General features: G+C 39.9%; 2 protein-coding genes and 1 long non-coding RNA gene across 3 annotated transcripts in view; 1 reads left to right on the top strand and 2 right to left on the bottom strand.

Moving 5' to 3' along the window:
• Positions 1-14,364, top strand: part of LOC307152317 (sodium/glucose cotransporter 1-like) — a gene marked incomplete at its 5' end in the record, with an annotated part of 50,828 nt that extends 36,464 nt beyond the window's left edge. Inside the window, 9 exons of the mRNA XM_079860851.1 lie at positions 533-613; positions 705-916; positions 3,923-4,058; positions 5,640-5,747; positions 7,387-7,537; positions 7,643-7,811; positions 8,012-8,227; positions 13,123-13,216; positions 13,521-14,364. Coding sequence (XP_079716977.1) covers positions 533-613; positions 705-916; positions 3,923-4,058; positions 5,640-5,747; positions 7,387-7,537; positions 7,643-7,811; positions 8,012-8,227; positions 13,123-13,216; positions 13,521-13,735 — 1,382 coding nt within the window. The 3' untranslated portion in view covers positions 13,736-14,364. The remainder of the gene's footprint in view (positions 1-532; positions 614-704; positions 917-3,922; positions 4,059-5,639; positions 5,748-7,386; positions 7,538-7,642; positions 7,812-8,011; positions 8,228-13,122; positions 13,217-13,520) is intronic.
• On the bottom strand, positions 7,720-19,871 carry LOC307152319. The gene is made up of 6 exons (XR_013819992.1): positions 19,681-19,871; positions 19,369-19,426; positions 19,240-19,287; positions 19,111-19,167; positions 14,351-14,551; positions 7,720-7,789 (listed from the first exon to the last, which is right to left on the bottom strand). It is a non-coding gene; the product is annotated as an uncharacterized lncRNA (long non-coding RNA).
• Positions 19,872-21,553: 1,682 nt separating this feature from the next.
• Positions 21,554-25,225, bottom strand: rab36 (RAB36, member RAS oncogene family). The gene is made up of 11 exons (XM_079860852.1): positions 25,111-25,225; positions 24,559-24,645; positions 23,971-24,062; positions 23,820-23,894; positions 23,635-23,736; positions 23,473-23,537; positions 23,334-23,385; positions 23,169-23,250; positions 22,451-22,541; positions 22,230-22,346; positions 21,554-22,143 (listed from the first exon to the last, which is right to left on the bottom strand). Exons 2-11 carry the CDS (start codon positions 24,610-24,612, stop codon positions 22,088-22,090), a joined length of 786 nt encoding a protein of 261 aa, XP_079716978.1. The 5' UTR covers positions 24,613-24,645; positions 25,111-25,225; the 3' UTR covers positions 21,554-22,087.
• Between the last annotated feature and the right edge of the window lie 1,819 nt (positions 25,226-27,044).

The following is a 27,044-nucleotide window of genomic DNA, read 5'->3' as shown; positions in this document are numbered from 1 at the left end:
CTGTTCCCAGCGTTCCAATTAAGATTGCAAAATAAAAATAATCATAATCCAATGCTTCTTGATACTCTCAAACTTAGGACCACACATAAACACATTCCTCAGACATCGATTATAATGCATAATTATAATGCATTCCTACTAAAGAGCAGAAATCTGTAAGAAATGGTACAACCCATAGTAAAGTAACTAATGAAAGTTAGCTGTTATATTGGAGCAATATCACTGTCTTTATTACACGGCTCTGTGGAATGCTTGATTCTGATTGGTCGACCGCACCATCCAAAGCTGCCAAAATAATAAATTTGCCACAGCTGTGCACAAGGCACAAGACAAGTTTGTTCACTAGCTTTAGCCTCAAGTAACCTTTTAACCCCACACAAGACATTTGTAAAATCATTAAATTTAAAGTTTCTTTACAATGTTATATAAAAAAAGCAACCAACATGAATACCAAATGTACATTTCTAAGAACTTGATTTTTTCAGTTGCTCAGTTGATTTCCCTTGAAAAACCTTCCCTGTTTCTTCTACAGGTGGTCTAGCTGCAGTCATCTACACAGACACCCTGCAGACCGTCATCATGGTTGTGGGATCATTCATTCTCATGGGCTTTGGTACGTCCGTTCACTTTTTTTCTGTACTTTAAACGTTTTGGAGAAAAAAGTCTGCTAAACGACTACTTCAACATGTTCCGTTTTCTTTCAGCGTTCAATGAGGTCGGAGGCTATGAGAACTTCAAGGACCGTTATATGAATGCGATCCCATCAGTGGTGGGTGCAAACATCAGTGAAGAGTGCTACACCCCTCGTGAGGACTCATTCCACCTTTTCAGAGACCCTATTACCGGCAATCTGCCCTGGCCTGGAATGGTCTTTGGTCTTACTATCCAGGCGACCTGGTACTTTTGCACTGACCAGGTACTGATCCATTTATCAAGGTTGCTGAATAATTTTTCTGCAGTAACACTTTCTAGATTGTGGCTACCTTCTCGTATTGCTTTATTCTGTGCGTAGAAACGTTTTTTTTTAGGACATAAGAAGCATTATTTGAGAAAATAAGAGGTCTATGTGTCCTACGTGTTAAGACAGTTTGTGAATAGGCTACTACAAATGATGGCCGTGAAAGAGACTGAACGCACTGAATAGGATATGTTTAGTTGGTGAATAGCATAGGCTACTATTACACAGTAGCGATAACATTAAGCACACCAAAATAAAATATAATATTCAGAAGTAAACAGTGTAGCTGACTTACAGATTCAGTTAACATCCACAAATGAATAAGCGTGATGATTCAGGGAGAAGGCTACACAGTGAACGCAGAGAAAACTTAAAAGAAAGCTACTTAAGCTCCGCTGCTTTTTTGACATTCTTTGTCTCTGGTCCTGCGCTGTGCTCACTCAGTGTATGAGGCGCCGGACACACTCGGTCTCTCTTGCGCACTGTCTTCCGCTCTCGGACACACTCTGTCTCAGTTTGCTTTTGTCCAGTCCGGTGCCTCATATCAGTGTGCAGTGTGAGAGGGGGAGCGGCCAGCTGCTACAGCAGCAAAAGCCAATGTGTAACGATGTGGTTAAAACATAAGAGGAAGCAGGATCCACAAGCAGCAGTAGTCTTTTGACAGAGCCCCCCCCCACTTAAGGAGCGGATTCCAGACGCTCCTCAGGAAACAACAGTCCAGGAGGGTGGTGGAGCGGAGGCGGTCTTGGGGGAGGGATGGAGGTCCAGGCCCATGCAGGGGAATGGGAACAGGACCTGGCAATGGTGGGCCTCGGCTGAGGAGTATGGGCGGACCTAGGCCGTGGAGCGTGGGCGGCGCCGGCTGTGCAGGCGACCAGGGTGGAGCAGGCGACTAGGGCGGATCAAACAGTTCAAGTAGCCAGGACAGACCCGACAGTTCAAGTGGCCAGGGCAGATCAGACAGTTCAGGGGGCCAGGGAGGCGCCGACAGTTCAGGGGGGCATGACCTCTGAAGCCTTGATCAGGTACTTACTGCCCCTCCCCAAAATGTTCTTGGGACAAGACTTTGGCGTGGCATCAGCCATCTCGGGACGAGACTCGGGCGTAGCGGCCCTCTCGTCCGAAGACACAGGCGTAGACAAGGGTGTAGAGGCGGCCATCATGTCCGGAGACGAACTCTCAGGCATGACAGCCAACTTGGGCGAGAGCTCGCGGGCTGGAGCCAATGTGTGTGCTGCCCACACACAAATCGCTGTGGCGACTATCATGAGTGCTGTATCATCCGGAACTTTCTCAGGTGCAGCGGCCACCTTGTCCGAAGACACAGACACGGCTAACCTGGCGTGAACAGTCTCTGGCTAAGCAAGCAGGACGGGAACACTCTCTGGCTGGGAAGGCACGACGTGAACAGTCTCTGGCTCGGCAGGACTGACAGTTCTTCTGTAACAATGACTGAAACGGTTGAAACATAGGAGGAAGCAGGATCCACGTGCAGCAGTAGTCTTTTATAAAATAAACTCAAAACTTTTTTGAGAACTCAGGAACAAAATATGCAACATCAAGAACTAACAAAGACTGAACTAGACACGGCTTAAATACACAGGCAAACAAGCTAAACAAGATAACAAGGGGGCGTGGTTAATCAGAAACACCTGGGAAGACACTGAAGACTGGAGTAATGATGCTGAAAATTCAGCTTTGATCACAGGAATAAATTGCATTTTAAAAATATATTCAAATGGAAAACAGTTATTGTAAACTATTAACATTTCACAATATTACTGTTTTTACTGTATTTTCGATCAAATGAATGGAGCCTTGGTGAACATAAGAGACTTATTTAAAAAAAAATAAAAAATCTTTTGAACCTTTGAACAGTGGTGGATACACTGAACAACAACCATAAATAAAAGTTCAAACTCTACATTTTTAAATCAGCAAGCCCTTGTAAACTTTTTAAACAGTTGTTTAAACATTCATTAACCGGACTAAATGATTCCAGTGTTTCCCAAAGGATTTTGTGAAACTGTGGTGGGTAGATCTCGGTCACTCTAGGGTCCCTCGTAAGAAAATGTTGTGCATTTTAATGTTAAATTCATAAATCTGGTGAGATTTAAAAATAATAATAATAATAATCTTTGAGAGTTTAAATTTAAGAGCTCCAACCCATAATCAGTGTGCAAACTGAAAACTGAACAAAGAAAAAGTCTGTGCCTGAACTTTGAAGGGGACTCAAACCTCTTTTAGTGATAGTATCTCAGTCTACATTACACTACATAATACTAATAAATAATACAAATAATAATATTCCTATAATAGCCATATATATTGTAAAACAAATGCACTGAAAAATAATTGGAACTTTTGAAATTTAATTTTGTCCTGATTTCTATACATGCAAGAGATAAACGTGAGCTTTTATTTTGACGGAAACTGCAGTCGAGCTTTAATTTAAAGTTTTCAAAAGCGTCTCTTTAATAATCTAGTGAAATACTGTAACCGTCAACTATGCAAATGTGAAAATAATGCATAACTGCGTTCCCAAATGCAAGCTAAACTCAGCACATGCACAGATAGTTCACTGCATTCATTCACTATGAACTGAGACGCTGAGCTGATCATGTGCTGATCATGTGAGCGAAGCCCACACTTCTCTTTGCGCAGCGCAAACAGACAGTCTTTTGAAAAGGATAGAAAGCCTTATTGAGCTTTCGATTTAAATTTATTTGAGAGCAATGGCACAAAACACAACATTAAATACCTTTTATATTATTATGAGAAGTTGAAATATATTTTCGGGCTGCCACAGTCTAGTTAATGAATGGGAAGCACTGAAATCTATAGCGGTCAATGTTGATATTGTGGTGGGCCAATACAAATAAATCAATGTACGGGGAAACACTGGATTCTGAGCACTAAAATGTTCCTCTGGGTTATTCACACAAACACTCCATCTTGTTTTAGGTGATAGTGCAGCGCTGTCTGTCTGCCAAGAGCCTGTCCCATGTGAAAGCTGGCTGCATCCTGTGTGGTTATCTCAAACTTCTGCCCATGTTCCTCATGGTTTTCCCTGGCATGATCAGCAGAGTGCTGTACCCAGGTGAGAACGATTGGCAGCATCCTGGCTGAGATGGGTGATCAACGGATTAACTATTTTGTACATGTTAGCAAATATGTTGACTGAATCATGACTAAGTGATATTTAATGGCAACTTTAATGTTAATATATGGCCAACTAGGTTTTGTTAGTCTCACCGAACTAGACTTTTGCCCATCAGAATAAAGTCTGGTTCATGTATTTCTCACAGAACATGCTACACTAGCAACTTACTAGCATCTTATTCTAGCAAACAATAGCCTAATTAGACAGGGGTGTGTTTCCAAAAAGCATTGTTAGCTAACTAGGTATGGTTCCAAGTTCTGTCGTTATCAGCATCGTTAAATGAGTCTGTGTTTCCCGAAACCATAGTTCCAATGAACATTCGCAAACAGCATCGCAAAGTTGTGTGGTCTGAACGACAGCTCTCGAGCTGTGGTTAGTGTTATACAAAAAAAAAAAAAACACTTCAGTATCGATTAACGTTATCCGTTTATTCATCCACAGACACCATCCGTTACAACTCGTGCTCAAAAACAACAACCGCTCTTCCAGGGACTTAATAATAAGAGTCCCCTTTTAGTTTCGGTAAACGGTCATGTGAAATATTAAACAATATTCAGCATAGAGGTATAATGTGCATGAACACATTTTTAATGTCTTAAACTTAACAGTTAGAAGCATAGTTTCTTGTTTGCATGACATGTGGGCTTAATAAATCCTTAACTTGAGCACCCCAGGTCGAGTATCTGATAACCAGTTTGTTTTGTTTGACGCAGTGTTGTTAACTAAAACTACACAAATTTTGTAAATTGAAGTAAAACTGAAATAAATTAAAATTAGATGAAAAACTTTTTTTTAAACTAAATGAAAATGAAAAATAAAGTTTAAATAAGTTTAAGTTGAAATACTAATATTACTAAAATGGAAATTAAAAAATTAAAGATAAATAGAAATATAAAAAATAATGAAAATGACAAAAGTATATAACAAAAAGACAATTAAAAAAAGGTCAGTAAAAGGTCATTCAAAATATGAATAAATACTGTTACGATATAAATAATACAAAATAATATGCATGTTTTAATTGGTTCTTTAATATATTATTAATATTGTACCTTAATAATAATGCATAGTATGTTTTTATCCTTCTAATAAATAATTATAATTTTTACAAAATTTTGAAAAGCAGACATAAAATAATACTTAAAAATCAGTTGTGCATATCTGACAAACATAACATAATGTCTAAAGCTTAAACTAAAATTACAATGAAAATTGACAATAAAAGCCAATTAATAATTACATTTAGAATTAAAAATTCATTAATAAATACAGTTATGCAAATAACATCGTGTGACATTTCAGGGGGGTAAATCTGAATTCAAGATTCCACAACAGTTTGATTTGTGAAAATGGTATGTGGACTTTGTGATAAGAAATTCTGTCAGTCCAAAAGTAATGCAATCAGAGTAAAAAGCATTTTTGTGACGTTTTTGTATGCAATGTGCATCAGAAGGTCAGTGAACAGACAAAGACTATTAGAGAAACTAATGTTTGTGTATATTCTCTTGTTTGTGTCAGATGAGATTGCATGTGTGGATCCAAAAGAGTGTGACTTATACTGTGGAACCAGTGTGGGCTGTAGTAATATTGCTTATCCGAAACTAGTGGTGGACCTGATGCCAAACGGTAATATCCTTATATTTCTAGTTCCCATTCAGCCAGTCACGTTCGATGTTACATCGGACTGATGTCATGGGGTCTCGCCTGGGAGCCCAATCTACTCCAAGTGGTAACAGAACGAGCCAATGAGATTTTCATGCTGAGTCACACCCACCCGGACATTTGGGTATAAATAGGACCAGCATTACTCACTTCATTTATATTTTGCTTTGGAGCCGAGCGGTTGCACAGTGATCGTTCTTCCAATTCACCTCTACTGAAAAGAGAGTACATTTCTGAAGAGCAAATAACAGCAATTTTAATTGCTATCAGGAGAACACTCCGAAAACTTGCAGCTTGCAAGCTCATCGTGGGATCTCTCTGCCGTGTGACGGGGCATTCCAGCGGTGTATGCATCCAGCTTGCTGTGCACACAGTGCAACATTCGGCTAAAAAAAACAGCTCCTAAAAGAGCAAGCACGGGTGGTCAGCGTCTTTTTCAAGATGTGTTTCTGGATGCGGTCGTTCCTGACTTCATCTGATGGACACCAACGCTCACTACCAGAGCATGTCCATGTTGGCATTGCAGTCGCGACTCCCCTTCTTCAATACGGAGGCACGAGTCCCCTCTGCTGCTAACCAGCCCCCCGCCACTTCTCGTAGTAGAGCCGCGGGTCTGGTTAGCACTGGTTAGGGAGATCTGAGGGTTACAGTGGGAGCTTCTTTGTCGAGTCCGCCCCCACGAACCTCGCACTCCTCTAGCATGCCATGTGCCATGATTCAGTTGAGCTTAAAATCCTGTCTTTGAAGACAGCGCTTGCTTCCTTCAGGAGGGTGGGGGACCTGAAGGCCTTTTCGGTCAGCGAATCGTGCCAAGAGTTCGGGCTGGCCTTATCTCACACTTTCCTGATACCCCGGCCCGGATACATGCCCAAAGTTCCCACCACTCCCTTTCGGGACAGGTAGTAGGAGACCCAACCCTCATGCTGCTGTGTCCAGTTAGCGCGTTGCATGTTTATGTGTGTTGTCTCCGTATTTGGCATTATGGTCATGGCTGAGAAACATTGGGAATTGAGTTCCAAGGCACTCTTCCCTGGTGTAGGAACAGCAGCTTCGACCGTCCCCAGAATAAGATCCTGTCCCTTCCATCCCCTTTGGTAAGACTACTTTCTCAGGCTTACATGGGGCGCTAGGTAGGTTACGAAATTGTGAGAGCAGTTGCCAAAACGGTACGCCGTAGCTTGCCATCATCTGCATCTCCAACACTCGTAACACAGTTCAGTGGCTGTGGCACTTTCCATAGGGATGTAATGTCGAACGTGACTGACTAAATGGGAACATCTTTAGATTACTAATGTATACCTAGGAGACGCTACGTCCCCCCTGACACAGCCCTAAACCACCACTGAATGGCCGGGATCATGTCTCGGCCGGTCTTATTTATACCTGTATGTCCGGGTGGGTGTGACTCATCATCCAAATCTCACTGGCCAATGTTCATTGGCTTGTTCTTTTACCACTTGGAGGTGATTGGGCTCCCAGGCGAGACCCCATGACGTCAGTCTGACGTAACGTTACATTAGTAACCTAGATGATCAGTCTCTTTACATGCTTTGAAGGATCTGTCTGGTGTTATGGGTCTAAACTGCTGTGTGTGTTTCTGAAGGTCTCAGAGGCTTGATGTTGTCTGTCATGCTGGCCTCTCTGATGAGTTCACTCACTTCCATCTTTAACAGCGCTAGCACACTCTTCACCATGGACATCTACACCAAGATCCGTCCCAAAGCCAAAGAGAAGGAGCTCATGATTGCTGGGAGGTGCGTTCTTGTGTCTGTTTGTTTGTGTTGCATATTGATTTTCTGACCTTGTGAGCAGAAAATGATGTGAAAAGGCTCTTGAGATGCCTGTGTTCACGCGCACAGATTGTTCATGCTGTTTCTGATTGCTGTGAGTATCGCGTGGATCCCCATAGTTCAGACAGCTCAGAGCGGCCAGCTCTTCGACTACATGCAGTCCATCACCAGTTATCTGGCACCGCCCATCGCCGCTGTCTTCTGCCTCGCCATTTTCTGCAAGAGAGTAAATGAAGCAGTGAGTCAGTCCTTCACATTTTTACAGTTTTATATATTTATATAACCCTAACCCTTTGTATCCATTTATATATTTTGGTTTATATCCATTTTGCTTGTTAAATTCAGCTTGATATTAATAATATTGTTCATGTTTTTTTCTCTCAAGTCTTGCTGTAAATTTTTTATCTATTGACACATAGTGTTGGTATTCCCTCACAGGGCGCTTTCTACGGGTTGTGTATTGGTCTGTTGGTGGGTCTGGCGCGTATGATACCCGAGTTTGCCTATGGCACGGGCAGCTGCGTGAGCCCCAGTAACTGTCCCACGATCATCTGTGGTGTGCACTACCTCTATTTTGCACTAATCCTCTTCACCCTGTCCTGTATATTGATACTGGGCATCTCCCTCATGACCAAACCCATTGACGACAAACATGTAAGTTCTTCTGATACTCTTCAGTATTATAGAGTGTTCTTAATCATGCTTCTGTACCACCATTTTTTCCATTTACAGTTTTTTTATACACTTTAGTACTATTTTCACAAGTTAGGTGTACATTTTCAGGATAGAGTATAGGGGAGAGGAAACGTATAAGGAATGTATAACATCCGATTGATTAGAGATGCATCAGTAGAAAGAAGACAGATGGCATCAAACAGCATTCTTCATTACAGTATGTGCCATGTGATACTGTAAACAGATTACCATGGTAGAGACTGCCACATTACCAGGGCCGGAGTGGGGCCACTTTTCAGCCCGGGAGTTTCAGGCCCAAGACAGGCCCACTTTTTCCATGGTGGAATTCCAAATTAGCACTTTTTCCAAATTGGATAAATGAAGCAACAGTTCAGCTCTTACTATTGTGTAGTTTACTAATACCATGGTTCAACAAATAATGTAAAGGTTAAATAATAATTCACTTAGACTTTATAAGAAGCAATTGCGACTTTATTTCACGCAGTTCTGACTTTATATCTTGTATTCTGACGTTATAAGAAGCAATTGCGACTTTATTTCACACAATTCTGACTTTATATCTCGCAATTCTGACTTTATAACACGCAATTGCGACTTAATATCACGCAATTCTGACTCTATATCTCGCAATTTTGACTTTATAACACGCAATTGCGACTTTATTTCAGGCAATTCTGACTTTATATCTCGCAATTCTGACTTTATAACACGCAATTGCGACTTTATTTCACGCAATTCTGACTTTATATCTCGCAATTCTGAGAAATAAAGTCAGAATTGCGAGATGTAAACTCGCAATTGTGAGATAAAAAGTCGCAATTATCTTTTAAAATGTTTTATTCTGCGGAAACAAGCTTCCATACCTCCTGGCCTCTTCCTCCCATCCTCCCTGACGCGTACCGTTACGGTAGGGCCGGCCCAGCTATCGGTAGGCGGTGCCGCGGTAGCCTACCTGAGAAAACGTTTTTGGAAAAGACGGACTATGGACCCAACCAACTCTATAGGAGGGGAGGGGAGAACTCCCTCACATGGTACAACCCATGCAGAGGCTGCGCGCTGCGGTGTCAGAATGCGCAACGTGTAATGTAACTAACGTGACAAATGTGAAAAGAAAAAAAAAATTCCTCGACCGGCCCAAAAGTGAAGCGGCCCACCGGGAATTCTCCCGATTACCCACCCCGGGCCTGCACATTACTGTAACTCACCCACCCTTCATCTGTAAAGGTCAACTACAGTATAGATTCAGTCATATGGTCAGGGGCGGATTAAGGTGGTCAGGGGCCCCTAGGCTGCTCTTTGTGTAAGGCCCCCACTAAAAATGTATTTAGTGCCATACATGGTCCACACGCAACTACGGTGAACTGGCATACACACATTGAGAGAGCCAACACTACAGTGTTTCCTTACATTCCTTCAAGTGGTGGACAATTCACATCTACCCAATCACCTGCTTGTTTTTTTTGGGTTTTTTTATGTTTCTTATGGGCCAATTAGGGTCTTTTTTTGTTCGCGCCAGGCACGGCGTTATGGGTGCCACAACTTTTCTTCAAAAACAACAACAACAAAAAACTTTTAATATATTCTAATTTTGTCAAGAATTATAAAAAATCGGCAATAAGCTCATCATTTGTGCTAAAATAGTCTAAATGTTTAGTTTTAAAAAGCTGGCTATGTCTATTTTGATGTTTCTGCGCAAGTTCAGCAGACAGTGAGGTTAGGGTTTGTTTCGATCAGAGCACGTGAGCAGAGAGCGCATTTCTGAATATTCCGCTCCGCTCACTCATTCCGCAGGGTCGCTCGCCCAACCTAGAATGGCCTGCTGGTTCGAAAATATGTGGAATAAGGGCTGCCACTATGGCGTTATATGTGTGCCTCAATCCTGAGCGAGTAATTGTAAGTTTTGAGCACAAAGAACTATATTTTGCAAGCACATTACATTATATTTTGAACAGAAATTAACAATCGCAAAAAAAAATTTGTTTGAGCAAAGAAAAAACGATTCCGTGCAATGTATTTGCTTGTTTGCTATTATCCATATTAACGTGCAATAATAACCCCTCTCACGCAGTTTACTCAGGTGCTCTCTCCCAAACTTATTCTCTGCGCTCCTGTCAAGTTCCTCTCTCTCTCTCTCTCAACCTCTTAATTCTTTGCGTGCTCAAATCTTGACACACACGCTCGCTCAACTTGCAACAGCGTTACAAGTGTGCCACAAAATCAACCAATCGGAAAATTAAAGGTCAATTGTGATTGGCTGTTGGTCTCCAATCAAATCGCTAGTAGAACCAAAGCCCGTCTTGTAGAACTATCCATAGATATCTATATATCCATATATAATCCTTTATTATATGATATCTATGGAACTATCTACAGGATCCCAGAAGCTGACTGAAAAAAAAAATGAAAAAAAATAACTGACTACAGCGAGACTAATGGATTAAAACACATTTTGGTACGTTTTTTTTTATTATTATTAACTTAAAAGTGCCTTGTTAGTTTTGTGTATATAGTTCTCTGTGCTCAAAACTTACAATTACTCGCTCAGGATTGAGGCACACATATAACGCCATATGCCTCCGACTAAATTTTTTTCTAGTCGACTAGTAGTTGTTCATTTAAGCCATTCGTGGACAAATCGCCCCTTTATATTAATTACTTAGGCTATAGGATAATGAGCGTTTACGTAAGCGCACGACCGCACGCATAAAGCTTGCCACAAAGAACCGGTAAAAGTAATGATTATGAATGTGTCTAAAATAGCAAGGAGACATTTAATTATTTATTAATAAACTGGTGTTTTCTGTGTCGCTGCAAAGATGAAGTTGGCAATGCGGACTCGCCATGAACGCCAGAGAGAAATGCACATTTCGGATTACATATTCAGAGTCAGAGAGTAGCCTATTTCTTTTGGTTTTGAATATTTTCGTTTAAAAGGAGACATTTCAAGCTTTCTATAATAGATAGCCTATATTTCTCACATCTGTGAGGCTTGAAAACAAGCTGAGTTTCGGCGACCTTCAGTTCACGTGCAATGCAAGTGATTCTGCCGGCGCCTTAGTAAGTAAGTAAGTAAAGTTTATTTCTAAAGCGCTTTTCACAGATAAAATCACAAAGTGCTGTACACGAGAAAGGTAAAACAAAACAATACAAAAAATGTATACATATGTAAAATCAAAGTGACACTAGTGAAAACCCATCAACCAAAAGCTTTCTTAAATAAACAATTTATTTGTTGCTTATTGCATTGTCTGCTATATATTTGCTTCTTATTATTAAATACAGGCAATTGGTTGATAAAACATTGATCAAAATTGAGATACAATATACAAAACGACGCGCACGTACAGTCTCAGAGTCATCGCTGCAACAAGGAGATGAAGAGAGCTGAGATCCACATCACCTAGCACATCTTCGTCTCTGCCACCCCAGGGTGCTAGCGCGGCTAGTGCAGTTAGCGTGACCAGCGCCATCTGCCTCTCAGCGCCTCTGCCTCTCAGCGCCTCTGCCTCGCGAGTGGATGATAGCCCTGAAGACGCCTAGCAATTGTATACCTTTAGAGGTAGTATTTAGTTAAGTTATACCTTAAGAGTCTTCGTAGCGCGCTAAGAGACAACGTTATCAGGAAACGCAGCCCAGGTATGATGCGTAATGGAGATTTCAAAGCGCTCTTCTTTGGTCAGAACCATGGAGAGCGATCGCGGATGGGTCTGTCCTATGCACCGAAACTTTTTACAGTGCAACAAAATATTTAAAGAGCATCAGGCTATTAAAATCTATATTATGTATACGCACAGATAATATAACAGTATATTAGTCAGTAATTTTTATTAGGTTAAACAGTGAGTGGATAAGGTTTTTAATTTAACGTTTTTAATTTAAGGCCCACCCACAATTGGTCTGGCCCAAAACTGGAATCCTGGCGCCGTGCCTTCGCGCTTAAGTAAATAAAAAAAATAAAAAAAATACAAAAATCGTCTGGCCAATCCGAGGCCCCTGCACACGTGGGGCCCCTAGGCTGCAGCCTATGCAAGCCTGTGCATTAATCCGCGCCAGCATATGGTATACAGTGAGAACATTTACTGTATTGCCAACAAACTCTGTTCTAGCACAAAAACTCATGGCAGTTTCATAACTTCATCACACCTTTTGATAACACACTAGATAGATATTATTACAAACATTATGGATTCAATTGCATAAGTTAGGTAATGTAAGTGTATTTTCTAATGTGGCAACTGTAGCCTGTATTACTGTAATTATTTTAGCAACAAGGGTGATTCAAAACATGTATTTTGCATTGTTTGCTATTGAATGAACTGATTGTTACTAAATTGAAAGATCATACTGTTGTGTTTCAGTGATTAAACCAAATGTCCCCATTACATATTACAATAATCTTGTGTTTGAAACAATGATTATGTGGACTGAAATGTGTATAACTGTAATGAAAGCATGGGATCATGTTTTGAAAGAATGACCAGCTGTGTTACAAGTGTGATCCGTTTGAAGTTTTGTACAAAGAGTTTTGAAAATGTACACCTTACTTGTGAAAATGGTACCAAAGCGAATATATATATATATATATATATATATTTTTTTTTTTTTTAACAAATATTAAATATTCTTATTTCACTTGAAATACACATATTATACGTATAACATTATACTACAGTTCAAAATTTTGGGTTGAAAAGTTTTTTATATATATAAATTATTACTTTTATTAAGAAAGGATGCATTAAGTTGATCAACAGACAGACAGATAGATAAATCTATGAAGCAAGTGTATAACTATTTTGTATCTATAAAAAAGCAACTTCTCCCTCATTCTGTGGCCGCTTGTTGTTGTGCAGCTGTACAGGCTCTGCTGGAGCTTGAGGAACAACACTGAGGAGAGGATAGATCTGGAGTTAGATGACTGGACTGATGAACAGGAGGAAACAGAAGGTACATCTGCACAAGCCACCAAATTCATAATCATTGATAGGTAGCAGAGGTAACACTCACAGTTTTTGTGTGCATCGTGCATCACGTGGTTCAGTAAACGGACTGTGGGTGTCTGTGGGTGGGCCGTCTGATGCTGAGACTAGTTTATGGCCATGATTAATTGACTAGATTGTAGTTTGTTCTAGGAAAAACAAAGGATGTTGATCCAGACACGTCTTATTTGTGTAAATCACATTGCACAATATAACATATTAACTTTAAATAACCAATAACAAACGTTTCCGTTCATCTCTTGACCCTGCAGAGGTGCGTGAGGAACCCGGCTGTTGTAAGAAGGCCTACAACTGGTTCTGCGGCTTTGATCAAGGCAATGCCCCTAAACTGACTAAAGAACAGGAGGCGGCGATGAAGTTGAAGCTCACAGACACCACTGAAAAACCTCTGTGGAGAAACGTGGTCAACGCTAACGCTATTATCCTCCTCGCCGTCTGTGTCTTTTTCTATGGATTCTTTGCTTAAAGATCACATCTGTATCATCTTACTCTGTTAAGGATATTAGACCTGTATTCTGTGGACAGAAATGTTACCTTATCAGTAACATCAAGCTAAATGTGATTAATCAGATTGTAAGAGGTTACAAATTTCCTCTTGAAACACTCAATACTTTCTTATAATATCCTCAACAAAAACCCTTTTCTTCCTTATAGCTGCTTACTGTACTTTATTTGATGGCAGGAACTACAATACAATATTTTTTTCTGTAATTTCTAATTTATATACATTGTTTTTAGCACCTAAACTAACTTAACTTAACTTAAAAAATTAAGTAACCTGGTTGCCTTAAAATTGAATTTATTGAAATTAAAATTAAATATTGATTTAATAAAATGGAGATTGCTTTAATCAACAGAAACTCAAAATATTATGTTATCTGAAACACATTAGTCATCTAAGTTGATTTGACAAAAGGAAAAAAGTTTTACAAATCATGAAAATATTTTTAATTATGTTGTGGTGTAGGTTTTCTGATTCGGGATCAGACTCTGGCTTAATGGCAAACATTTGACAATTTCAAAACAATTCCACACGTGTAGCAGATATTTTGAAACTTATTTTAACAAGCAAAACTGTTACCCAATCATAGCAGTGGGCGTTTACTTCCAAGTCTTGGATGACCCTCTGGAATAAAGGGGGCTGCTGCTGAGGGGCGGGGCTATAGCAGGCTGTGGCTTCCTGTTTGGCTGTACAATGATCTGGTAGCCTTGCATCAGTCATTGACAGATGAACTCTTCAAACACCTGATGGGCCGTCATCACTGGAGACTCATCGTCACGTCTAAGATGGAGAGCACATAAATTTTGGACTGAGTTCCTCAAAATATATCAAATCTACAGTGGGCTTCAAAAGTCTAAGAATACTTGAGAATTTTTCATTTTTCTATTTATTTTTTTATTTTTTAAATTACAAGTAAGGAATAAAAAGTTGAGTTCAACAGAAGAAAGAACGTGTAACTATTTACAAAGCATTTCACATGCTCAGTGTCACTGTAATGTTTATTAGAGATAGGGCAAAGTTTTAAGTATTTCCCAATCCCTTTTTTGTCATGTTTAATTGGTTCATGAGAAGGAACAATGTAATTGTTTTAATGGACTTTCAGTTTGTTGTCATTTGTCACATTTGTCATTCCTGCCACTCATCTGTATCCTTTGTTACAGTCTTTTGTCGTTTGCTTTATAAGTTCATCCCTCACATTCATTTTCTGTTCGGCCTATGTTACCTTTAGTGTGTGTTGCCCAGCCTGTCTTTGTGTTATTTGTATTACCCTCATTAAACTTCATATTGGAACTTTATTCATCATCTTCGTCTGCCTTCCTGCAACCACCCGTGACATTTACAAGGTGAATCGCAAAATTACAAACTGATTTGAAGCAAAAAAGTATTGCAAAAGGCTGTATACCAGCTTTCATGAATTAAAAAAAAAAAATGGATAAGTGGGCTGAAGTGTTTTGTTTTTTTTTTGTGCAATTTGCTTGTTGCAATTTGCTCCCTGACTGATAGCGATTTCTCTGTAGAGTCTTGGGTAATGCTGTTTTTCCAGCAGGAATTCCACTTAAACATGATTAAAAAGTTGAAATAATGGGAACTTATGATTCTAACCAAAGCATATTAGCTGATATGATATAGTGCTGATACACTGTACAGTATATTGTGCATCCCTTAAAATATCATTGAAAGTAATATGACAGACATAATGTTTTGACCCATGTGTTTGTACCTGTCCAGGGTCTCGTTCTTCGTACATCGCTAACTCAGCTTGATTTGATTGTTGACGATTTGGCATGATCTTGGATTGTTTGGTTCTTCGACGCTCATCCTGGACTGTCATAGCAACAGTTCCGTAAGCTTAAACCTGCTCTGGAGCAGGCTTATTTCATGAAAACAAGATTAGTTTGCGGCTTTATACGCGGAGCTGATACGGGAAGTCCTTTAACGCAGCCGTAGTGTAGGCCTACTTTTTGAGAGATATCGTTTTTCTCGTGACTCGTGAGAGTGTCATTACACATTTAATGTTCGACTCGTCGGAGTCTGGCTTTTACAACAGCACAAACTGTGTACATTGCCCTGAGATTCTTTCCTTTACACTATTGGAGATGCGGAGAACTTTGTGATAAATGCTGTCTGTTGTGCCAAGTTTACCTGGCGCTCAAGCAGTTTTTAGGGGTTTTTGTGGTATTTCTAAACCACTAAAGACCCAAGGTTGTAAAGCAGATTTTTTATTTATTTTTGCCAGTGTAGGTACATTATAATTTTTAATTAAGTTCATGCAATCATGGCCTTGCCAATAAGTATGACTTACAGTATGTGTCCCTCAGGCTTCCCTAACGGTGCCATAGACTGAACACACGTACCCATTAAGGCCTCAATGAAGGGGATTTTGTGAACAGAAATTGGGTTCACAGTGTAAATGTGCAGGTAAGTTACTATTACGATTCTTAAGATACCAGATTAGTGGAACCGGCCTAAATCTGACCACTGTTATGATCTGCGTTGTGTTGTTTAATTGAGAGAAGACATGGGACACTGGAACTGCTGCTGACATTGGCTTTATTATCATGGAGCATGTAGATGGTACTAGATGGATTAAAGAGAGAATACAGCAATGATAAATGTTTTCTCTGTGATTTTATCACCTGCACAGATTAAAGACCAGTTAATTAATCAGTTAAAATCACCACGTTCTGTTGACGCACACATATATTACTCAAACCGCTGTACTGTAGTAATAAAACTATCAAATCCTATCCATCCATTCATAAAACACTTCCTAAGACATTTATAACAGTCTTAAAAATAATATTAATGCATATTGTGTACTTAATCAAACTTTCAGAACTTTTACAGACTTGAAAGAGCACCTTTAACTTTAACTTTAACTCTCCTCATCGTGCTCAAAGCAGTCTGAGGACGCAGCGCGAGCTGAACGGTAATTACGTCACGATGTCAGTACAAATACATCATAAAACTCCTTTTCCAAATTGACACTAATGATGTTCAAAACCAAATTATAGCGTTTTCTTAGACAATTTAGTATAAAGTAAATAAATAAAAATTGACAGGAAGGATCATTAGTGAAATTGTAATGATGGGTCAGAGACGTGCGGATCCATTTGCAGTATTTATTAGATGAATAGTCAAACAGGCAGAAATCAGAGACCAGCGTCAACAATATCAAAGGCAATCCAGAATCAAAAACAGTGTAAGGCAGAGGTCGGGGCAGGCAGCAGAGAATCATAAACAATACCGGGCAGAGGTCAGGAGAGGCAGCAGACAAAACACGAGAGTAAATAAACAGGCAGTGGTCAGGATACAGGGAATCGGAACAATGCAGAGAAAACGCTCAGAAATGTCAGCCGTGGCAAAACAAGACTTCGCAATGATCAAGAGTTCAGAGTCAGTATAAATAGGGAGGATAATTGGATGCACCTGTGCAGGTGATTAGTCCTAGGTACGGGGCTGATGGGAATTGAAGTTCAATACTCAGGTGAACCTGATCTTTGGTGACTGGAGAGAGCCACAGAGGTGCGATCTATGACAGAGCCCCCTCCCTGCGAGCGGCTCCTGAAGCGAGGACCAACATGACGCCGAGGTCTTCCACGGGGTCTGGGGGCAGGTTTTTCTGGGTGATTCTGATGAAACTCAGTGATAAGTGCGGGATCCAGTATATCTTGTGATCTCACCCAGGATCTTTCTTCCGGACCATACCCCTCCCAGTCGATTAAGTACTGTAACTCCCTGCCTCGGCGCCTTGAGTCGAGTATTTCTTTTACCCGGTAGGCCTCTTCGCCGTCGATGATGATGGGAGGGGAACTCTCATTCGCGACCTCATCCTGGTCCCTCTCTCCTCTCAGAACACCAGCAGGTTTGAGCAATGAAACATGAAAGGTGGGAGAAATACGATAAGTGGATGGTAAGGCTAGGCGGTATGATACTGGAGTTATTTGTCTAAGAATCCCACTGTCCAGGAGCATACTCTGGTCCCCTTCTCCGATGACGATCGGCCTGTTCTCTGACTCTACGGACTGCTCGTTGGAGGTGTACATGAGCGTTGTTCCAGGTCTCCTCACTCCTCTGTAACCAGGCATTAATGGCAGGGAGATCGGTAGGTTCGCCAGACCAGGGAAATAGAGAGGGTTGGTAGCCAAGTATGCACTGAAAAGGTGTGAGACCTGTCGAGGGTTTGAGAAGAGAATTTTGTGCATACTCGGCCCACATGAGGAAACGACTCCAATCCTGCTGATTCTGATGACAGTAGGTGTGCAGAAAACGTGTAAGTTCCTGGTTTAACCTCTCTACCTGACCGTTGGCTTGCGGATGATATCCGGAGGTCAAACTGACATTGATGTTGAGCTGTGCACATAACTCCTGCCAGACCCGGGAGGTGAATTGAGGTCCTCTATCTGAGACTATATCCTCAGGTAGCCCGTACAGTCGAAAGACCTGCTGTATCAGAGCCTCTGCTGTCTGAAAAGAGGTAGGTAGTTTGAGGTACTACCTAAGAGCTGTAGGTAGTTTGGTTAAGGGAATTAATCTACAGGCCTTAGAGAATCGATCCACCATGGTAAGTATTGTAGTGTAGTTCTGGGAGCGAGGCAGATCGGTGACGAAGTCAACAGCAATATGTGACCATGGACGTTGCGGTACTGGAAGGGGCTGAAGTAAACCTGCTGGTTTCTGATGTGATCTTTGGTGATTGGAGAGAGCCACAGAGGTGCGATCTATGACAGAAATACATTCATGCACATTGTGAATATTTAGTTTACTCATGAATATTAACACATTAGTAATATTATTATATCAAATTAAAAAAAGGAATGGAATCAAAAAAGTATGCAGTTGACTGACAAAAATGTCTTAGATGGTGTGTGACTATGTTCCAAATCACAAATGTGAAGCAAAATGGCCAGGATCTGTGACAGAATTGTGGAACAGCATTTTTTAAATTCATTAAATGTTTAATAAAAGACAATAGAAATATGCTTAGTTCCTTTTTTATTTCAATTATTCTTTGTAAAGAAAAGCCAGTGATCAAGTCATCTTTTGCCTGCATTAAGAGATATTATGCAAGGTCAGCAATAGTACTCTGTGTGAAATAAATAATGTATTAGCACTAACTCTGAAGTTCCTTTGAAGCAACTCTATATAGTGCCAGTTTTTTCTTTAAAAAGTTCTAGTTCTCCCCTAATTTTTGTTTTTTCAAAATACTCTATTGTCTGTTGAGACTCCTATTATATAGGGAACGGATATCACCCTGTGTCATTTGTGGGGTGAAAAGGGGGAAAAAAACTGTCAACACATGCCGCAAAAATAAAAAGTAAAAGTACACAACTGCCAACCTCTGTATCACTTCTTTGTGCAGACTCTAATGTAGGCCTTTCTGTAGATGAGGACTCCTGCAACTCATATTGCAGTCAGACATAATAGGTACACACGTGTAAATCAAGTAAAGTTATTCATGCACTTACAGATCCTTTCTCTAAAGGACAGTCATCTGAGAGGGTTTCTTCACTGTCCTGTGCATTGGAAACAAATGGATATTACAAAGTGTTGTACTTTCTTCCCTTTTGATGTAGAGTTCGAAAAAGTCCACTTACTGCACATGCTTCAGCCACCACTTGCTTGGGGACAAAAGTGTTGGTGTATTGTGTAAAACTGCACAAAAGAGGAAAGCACAATTTAATTACAATTAAATACACTGGACAATTTGATCAATAACTCATGGCAACATATTTTTACATTAACTAGCCTACATGCACTGTTCACTTTCACAAGTCAAAGCAATTCACCACTACTCAAGGTTTAACAGTTGATATGACTGGACCAGCCATTTGGATTATAGGCCTACTTAATTTAATGCAGCAAAAAATTATTTTACAGTGTACTGAGATAACTTAAAGCTCATTTACCAGTAATGAAGGAGTTGCTGCTACTGGTCCCTGGCTGTAGGTCTAAGGAAGAGCTGAACCCAGGGATGCCCTTCACAATGGGTCGATTTACAACCCAAGGACCAGCTCTTCTGCCTGGGTGCATAGTTGTTGCTCCCGGTTAAAACAACTGATTTTAACCCTGGGGGTGAATTCCCCCAGAGATTTTGGACCAGGACACTCAAGATACTCAAACCACCTTATACAAAGATAAAGAACAGTGATTCCCTCACAGACAAAACTGATTTTACCTTCCAAACCTAAAAGTGAAAAGGTAAGTGCAAACCCAGCCTTAAACATCTTAAATCACTCAACCACCAGACATTTTTTTTCTTTTTGTCAAGAATACAATTTCAAAGTGAAAATCTTACCATTTCAGAAGCTAAATGTGTCATTTTGCTTTATTTGTAGAACTAGTGCAAAATGCCCGTGCAAAATCAGTTTTTGTGTGTGCTTTTAGTAATTGTTGGTTTGGTGTGTTTGAGTGATCATTGTTACAATTACACAGCAAAAGTTCAGTGACATTTTTATTTGTGCATGGTAGAAAGCACACAGTGAACTCTGAGAAAACGCTATACTTGAGCAAACAGTTGGTGAATAGGCTACTACAAATGATGCCCGTGAAAGAGACTGTGAACGCATTGAATAGGATATGTTTAGTTGGTGAATAGCATAAGCTACTATTACACAGTAGCGATAACGTTAAGCGCACCAGAATAAAATATAATATTCAGAAGTAAACAGCATAGCTGACTTACAGATTCAGTTAACATCCACAAATGAATAAGCGTGTCGACTCAGGGAGCAGTGCAAAGTGCCCGTGCAAAATCAGTTTTTGTTAGCCTGGCAAGCCAGACCTACATCAAGATGTTAGGTCTGGCAACTCACCATAGACACGGCTCAATCCGAGGGGCGGGATAAATGGCTGTCTTTCAAATTCCCTCTGCACGCAATAGGACAGCGCTTCAACCAACCAGAGCGTTTTCCCAACAGCGGAGCTAACGTTAGTTGATAGATTCAACTTTTGCCATATCTGGCCGGCAAAACTACGAACACATCTTCCTTTTTTAAGAATGACTTAAGTGCCGTTCTTTGTTCTTTTCTCAAAGAAAAGCTTAACTCCAAGTCCTCCAGAGTCGCGGCCAAAGCCGATTCGAAAGACCGCTGTTCGTCATCAGCCATTCTTTATTTTCAAGTAGCAAGTAACTCTGTCGTCATTATGTTAAGCCCGCCCACCGACTCTATACAAGAGTTTGGTTTTTCCAGCTCGAAAGTCAACGGAGAGTTGCTAGACTACCCTGGAAGCAAAATAAATTTTGCTGCCACTAGGGTGCGTCTAGATTTATAGGCTAAGTTTTTGTGTGTGTTTTTAGTAATTGTTGGTTCGGTGTGTTTGAGTGCTCATTGTTACAATTACACAGCAAAAATTCAGTGACATTTTTATTTGTGCATGGTAGAAAGCAAATACTGATACTGACATAATGACATACAATAAATGTGGAAAATTGAACTACACGATTCAGGGAGCAGGCTACACAGTGAACTCTGAGAAAACGCTACTTAAGCTCCGCTGCTTTCTTCGACCCTCTCTGTCTATGGTCATGGGCTGTGCTCACTCAGTGTCAGTGTGAGAGGGGGAGTGGCCAGCGGCTAGAGCAGCAAAAGCCAGTGTGCTTCTTTTACCGATATATATTTACCGATATCTTTTGCATTTCTAATCCAAACAATGTCAAACTTGGCACTGCACTTACTCATGCCCATAGCGAGACACCTGTCAAGTTTGAAATCCATCGGACTAACGGTTCGAGAGATATGCGAATAACAGACAGACACACAGACTGACAGACAGAAAGATAAGACGTTTCTGTAATTTATAGATAGATAATAAATCTACTATGCAGCTATCTGTTACACTTTATGATTATGCTTGTACATTGTCAAACTATGCTTCTTTACTGATAAACAGCAGTTTCCTTCTATTCCTGCTGAACATGTAGGTTTCTCAAGCTTGGGTAATGTAAAGACAAATAATGATTAAAAAATGTATAAGCTGTGTTCCATTATAATGTATGTTTATTTAGTCTGCCAAAGGAAAATAAAAAAGTACAAAAGGTTGCAATATAACATACAATATAATTCTTTAAATGGCAGTTTATTGAGCAGTGTGAAATACTGACATTAATACTACAATATAAATCAAACTCATACTGGATATCTGTCCCTTATTTTTGTGTGTTCTGATAAGGTGGTCCCTCTCAAAGAGTACATTAGTGATGCACCAACTCAGAAGTTGGTTATGTCAGGTAAAACCACTTCTTTTTTTAACCATGTTAAATATTTATTCTGTTCTGTAATACAAATCGGTTCTTTATCTTCTTGAACCATCCGATCAACAACAGGACTTCTTCTTCGGCTTTTCTTGTGCATCTTCCAGTGCTGTATCATCTGAAATAACAAAGCCACATCATCTTACACCTCACAACATTTACATTTGTGAACATCTTTTATGATTTTAGAGAGGAATCTCTTACTGAGAATACTTCCATCTCCAATCTGAGCGGTGCTGGGTTCTGTCTCCAGGTCCTTCAGAATGGCATCTTCAAAGGCCAGAGCTGCCACGCGAAAGAAAAACTCCTGGACGTTCTCCCCTTCAAATCAATAGTAGTAACAGTTACATGTTGTAACCATCTTATAATCCTTACAATGGACATTGCAACTACTAGATATGTATTATTATTCTTTTAGAATGTACCTGTTTTTGAGGACACGGACCAGAACTCAGCGTTCATTTCTGCTGCAATGTTTATAGCATCCCTCTCTGTTCTCTCGCACTCTTCTGCAGACTTCACATAAAGACAGCAGGGAGTCTTTAAAGAGGACTTATTATGCCCTTTTTGTCTTGATTTTGTTTTTGTGGTCTAGTAAAATATGTTTTCATAGTTGAATGCATAACAACACATTATTTTTCACGTATTGTACTCTCTGCCCATTCTGTCAGTAATGCTGTTTAGTTAATCTATGAAGCCCCTCCTTCTGAAAAGCACACTGTGCTCTGATTGGTCAGCTGGGCCAGTGTGTTGTGATTGGTCAACTGCTTCGAGCATGTTTGGGAAATGTCACACCCCTTACCATAACCGTGAGTTTCAAAGCACTACTAACAACTCAACTAGGCCTCTGCACATTATTTTACCTATGCCTTGGGTGGAAATTGTTTAAATGAGGAATATTGTGATGTGTTTATTTCTGGACTACAACTGAAATGTTTCAGGATGTTCAGAAACAGTGTGCACTGATGTACACATTCACTTTGTGACTGTAACTTTTCAGTCATTTGTTCAAACAGCAACATTACACACTAAAGAAAGATGAAAATGTAAAAAAGCATAATAGGACTCCCTTTAGTAATAGCTTTTACATGTTGTATGTGTACATATGCAATTATGCATGCTTGTGTATGTGGCTATTCTCACCAGGAGGTCTCTTTTTGTGCCAACCAAGAAAACAAAACAGGAGTTTGGTTCATTTTCTCTCAGTGCCTCCGATAGCCACTGTCTGAGAAACAAAAAAATAAAAAAAATAAAAAAACTGACATATTCCCAACCTCAAAAAAAAATAAAAAATATAATAATACTTACCGTGTGTTTTCCAAGGTCTTGATATCCGCCATGTCGAAGACAGTAACAATAACTTTTAAAGTAGAAACAGAAAAGATTATTTTAGGGTTTAAACAGACTCGTATATGGAGAATTAAATGAGAATCTAGCTACATTTTACCTTGAGCTCCTCTGTAATATGCTGATGCAATGCATTTGAACTTTTCTTGGCCAGCAGTGTCCCATCTACAAATATTGGAATGGGCAAAAATGAATATAAAACACATTACATTTTCAAATGAACAGATGTGTTATTTAAATCGTTCAGAAAATAACTACTCACATTTGAAGAGAATAAGGCAGCCCAGATAGCTCAAATCTCTCGATCTCAAAGTCAACACCTATAGTAGCCTTGTAGTCTCTCTCAAACACATCTTTACAGAACCTATAATATACAAGAACATAATGGACCTTAATGTCTCTGAAAAATACAACATGTATCATTTAAAGTAAACCTGTACACTCTACCTGTTTATTAAGCACGTCTTTCCCACATTCAGATCTCCAACCACTACTACTTTTGACATTTTAAGCCTGTCAAACCTGAAAGATAATATTAAAACAAAGTATTATATGGTTTAAGTAATAAACAAAGATCGGTCGATCGATAGATAGATACCCTTGCAGGAGGGCCGTCCGGTCTTGGCAAGCCAACTTGGCTTTTGGATCCCAGTCATCCTTCATCTGTAGGCAGGCTTCTGGATTATAACTCTACGGAATAATAATAGGACAGAACTAATAAATGCCGGCACACTCTTTTTGTCATAATCAACATCAAATACCTGATACTTTTGGTCATTTAGTGTGTAAGAACAGTAGTTTTGTCCAGTCTGTTGAAACCGTGTCTGTTTCATTACTTCGCATTTTGGAATCATTCACAATAAGGCCAGGAATGTGCATTAAGAAAGTAAATAGGTAACATTTGCCCTTAATATGACCCCACTACTGAGAAAAGTAGTACACAACGCAGCTATGGGAAGCTTTTTTATTTCAGCAGAATTAGCTGCAGTCCTGTGATCCTGACAGATTCATCTGCAGTGAGGCCCCTTTATATGGAAGTCACATTTTCTCAATATACTAATCTGATGTGCTCGCTACAGTTTACAAAACGCTTGCTGGATTTCCCGGAGTATGGTTTAATCCTGAATGATCTCTTCAATTAAAGTACTGGCAAATATGTAACATAATGTAGCTTTAGACAGTGTACCTTTGGAAATGTAGATATGATCCTGTCTCTGCTGACAGGAGGGCAGAAAGGCATTGTCTTGTAAGCACGTTGTCTGGGGAAACTTGCCTGTGAAAGACACACATTGTCAGCACAATCAGATCAGACCTACTGTATGTGTTTACTCTGTATATTTACATCAACTTGAATGACTTATCATAGTATACTTCATACAATTATGTTACATACTTAGTGTGTATAACTTACTAATTAGATATAGTATTATATCAAGCAGAGTCATCATTTGAATAACTTTAATACACTGCAGATGTGCAGAAATGCTGTAATGTCTTTTAGCGTAGTTCTTTACCTAATACAGAGGACTGTGGTTTTGGCCTTTATGGTAAATCAGTTAAACACTAAATAAGCAGAGCTGCATTTGTTGAACGAGAATGGGCAACACAACATAGCGCTATAACGGCGCAGTTAATACATTGCCTATAAAAATATCATTTAAATACACTGCTAATCTCGTTTTAGCGCATTAAGACCTGCTAAAAAGGTACAAAAATGAACAGTTTGTCGTGTACTCACGGATATTCCTGCAGCGCAGTCTAATTCCTGCCGAATGTCCACTGACTCTTCGCATCAAATCATCAAGTCGTCGCCATGACAACCACGAGCCGGAACCTGCTGTCATGTCACGTGATGCAGGAGGTTTGGTGTTTTTTTTTTTTTAACGTGGTGCAGCAGAAGATGTCGCGCGATAGCAACAAGCGCTAAACCAGGAAATATTCAATGGAGGCACTTGGACAGAAAAAAAAAATATTTGCATATATGGCAACTCACGTTAACCCACCCATTTCATTTTTGGAAATCAACTAAAATTAATTTAAACACGCTAACAACAACAACAACAATTAATAATAATAATAATAATAATAATAATAAAACACAATTTTGTGTGTGGGCGTGTCGGGATAGTTCATCCAAAAAAATGTATTGTTATTATTTACTTATCCTCAATCTCTTTCTTCTGTTGAACATAAAGGAAGATATTTAGAAGAATATGTTTGAAACAAACAAAAGCTGCTGTTCCCCATTGACTTCCATAGTATAGAGGGGGGAAAAAATACTGTGGAAGTCAATGGGCACCAGAAACTGTTTGGTTATCTCCTTCTGTGTTCAGCACAAGAAAGAAATTCATACGTTTGGAACAAACTGAGGGGAGAAAATTATGACAACATTTTCATTTTGGGGTGAACTGTCACTTTAAGATGGTCCGCTCAACAAACTCACAGAAAAGAGTTGTTCGTCTTGTCAGAAGTCAGGGTTGCCATCTCTCACGCTTTCAGCATCAATCTCACGCTCTCACGCACACGCAAGAAATGTCACGCCAAAATCCATGTTTCTCCCCTCTCAATCCGTTAATTTTCTGTTGATGACTATACTAGACTAGACCACAGCGTATTAATGACAGGAGAGGCCACAGTAACATCTGCCTACAACGTTCTCACTGCAGTATTCTCTGATCGTTGATTGGCTGAAAACCTTGCACCTGATACGTCAGTTGCGTGTGAAAAGTTCAGAGCAAAGGTTCGGAGTCGGAGCCACTGATGCGCGTTTGAAAGTTTGGATGACAATCAAGGTAACTACAGACATAGCCTTGCCTAATCAGTCTGTGTGCCGAGAGTAGGCCTACAGACTTCAACTATAGTTGCAAACGTTGTCTGACGTGCGTTATGTGGGCTAGCTATTTGCTCAATAAAAATAGGTTCATGGAAATTACGTTTTGGCAAATCGGGCAAGTGGCATTTTAAAATCCCCCAAATGATCAAAGGTTGCCCAGATTGTGTTGAGCCTGCCACACTCAAATGTGGATGATGAGCGAACCTTTTCAGTTATTGGCTTAAACAAGACTGACACCAGGAACAGACTGGCACTTGATGGCACCCTGTGAGTGATGGGAAGTTCGGATCATTTTATTGACTCGCTTGTTCGATCTCGTTCATTAAAATTAATCTTTTTTCGAGTCATTTCGGTCATTTAAGGGGCTTTAAATGTTATACTTTTAACAGCCAAATTCCACGAACACATCCACCTACGCAGTCTTTATCATATTCTGAATTAAGAAATCATTATAATGCAGTCAAACATAATTTACAGGGAACATAAATAATTATTTTACCTTCCGAGTCTTTGGTTCATTTGTCACGTGACAGACGCATTACGGTTCATGACCGGATTGAACCCTGTTCAGATACGAGCCTCCTGCAGAGGGAGTGAAGCAGGCCAACACTGCCACTGTGGCACAACAGGCCTAATGTGTGAAACTTGTGTGTTGTGGTTTTCTGGGGAGGTGGAGTAACTATTATGTGTCCCTTTTGTTTTGAGATTTCTTATTGTTTTGATGTTGTTGTTTTACATGTATTTAAAGGGGGGGGTGAAATGCTATTTCATGCATACTGAGTTTTTTACACTGTTAAAGAGTTGGATTCCCATGCTAAACATGGACAAAGTTTCAAAAA

The sequence above is a fragment of the Squalius cephalus genome (genome assembly GCF_949319135.1).
Source record: "Squalius cephalus genome assembly, chromosome: 24".
In the NCBI taxonomy this organism is placed as follows: domain Eukaryota; kingdom Metazoa; phylum Chordata; class Actinopteri; order Cypriniformes; family Leuciscidae; genus Squalius; species Squalius cephalus.
Note: the sequence above shows the minus strand (reverse complement) of the source record. Positions and strands in the feature narration are given on the sequence as shown.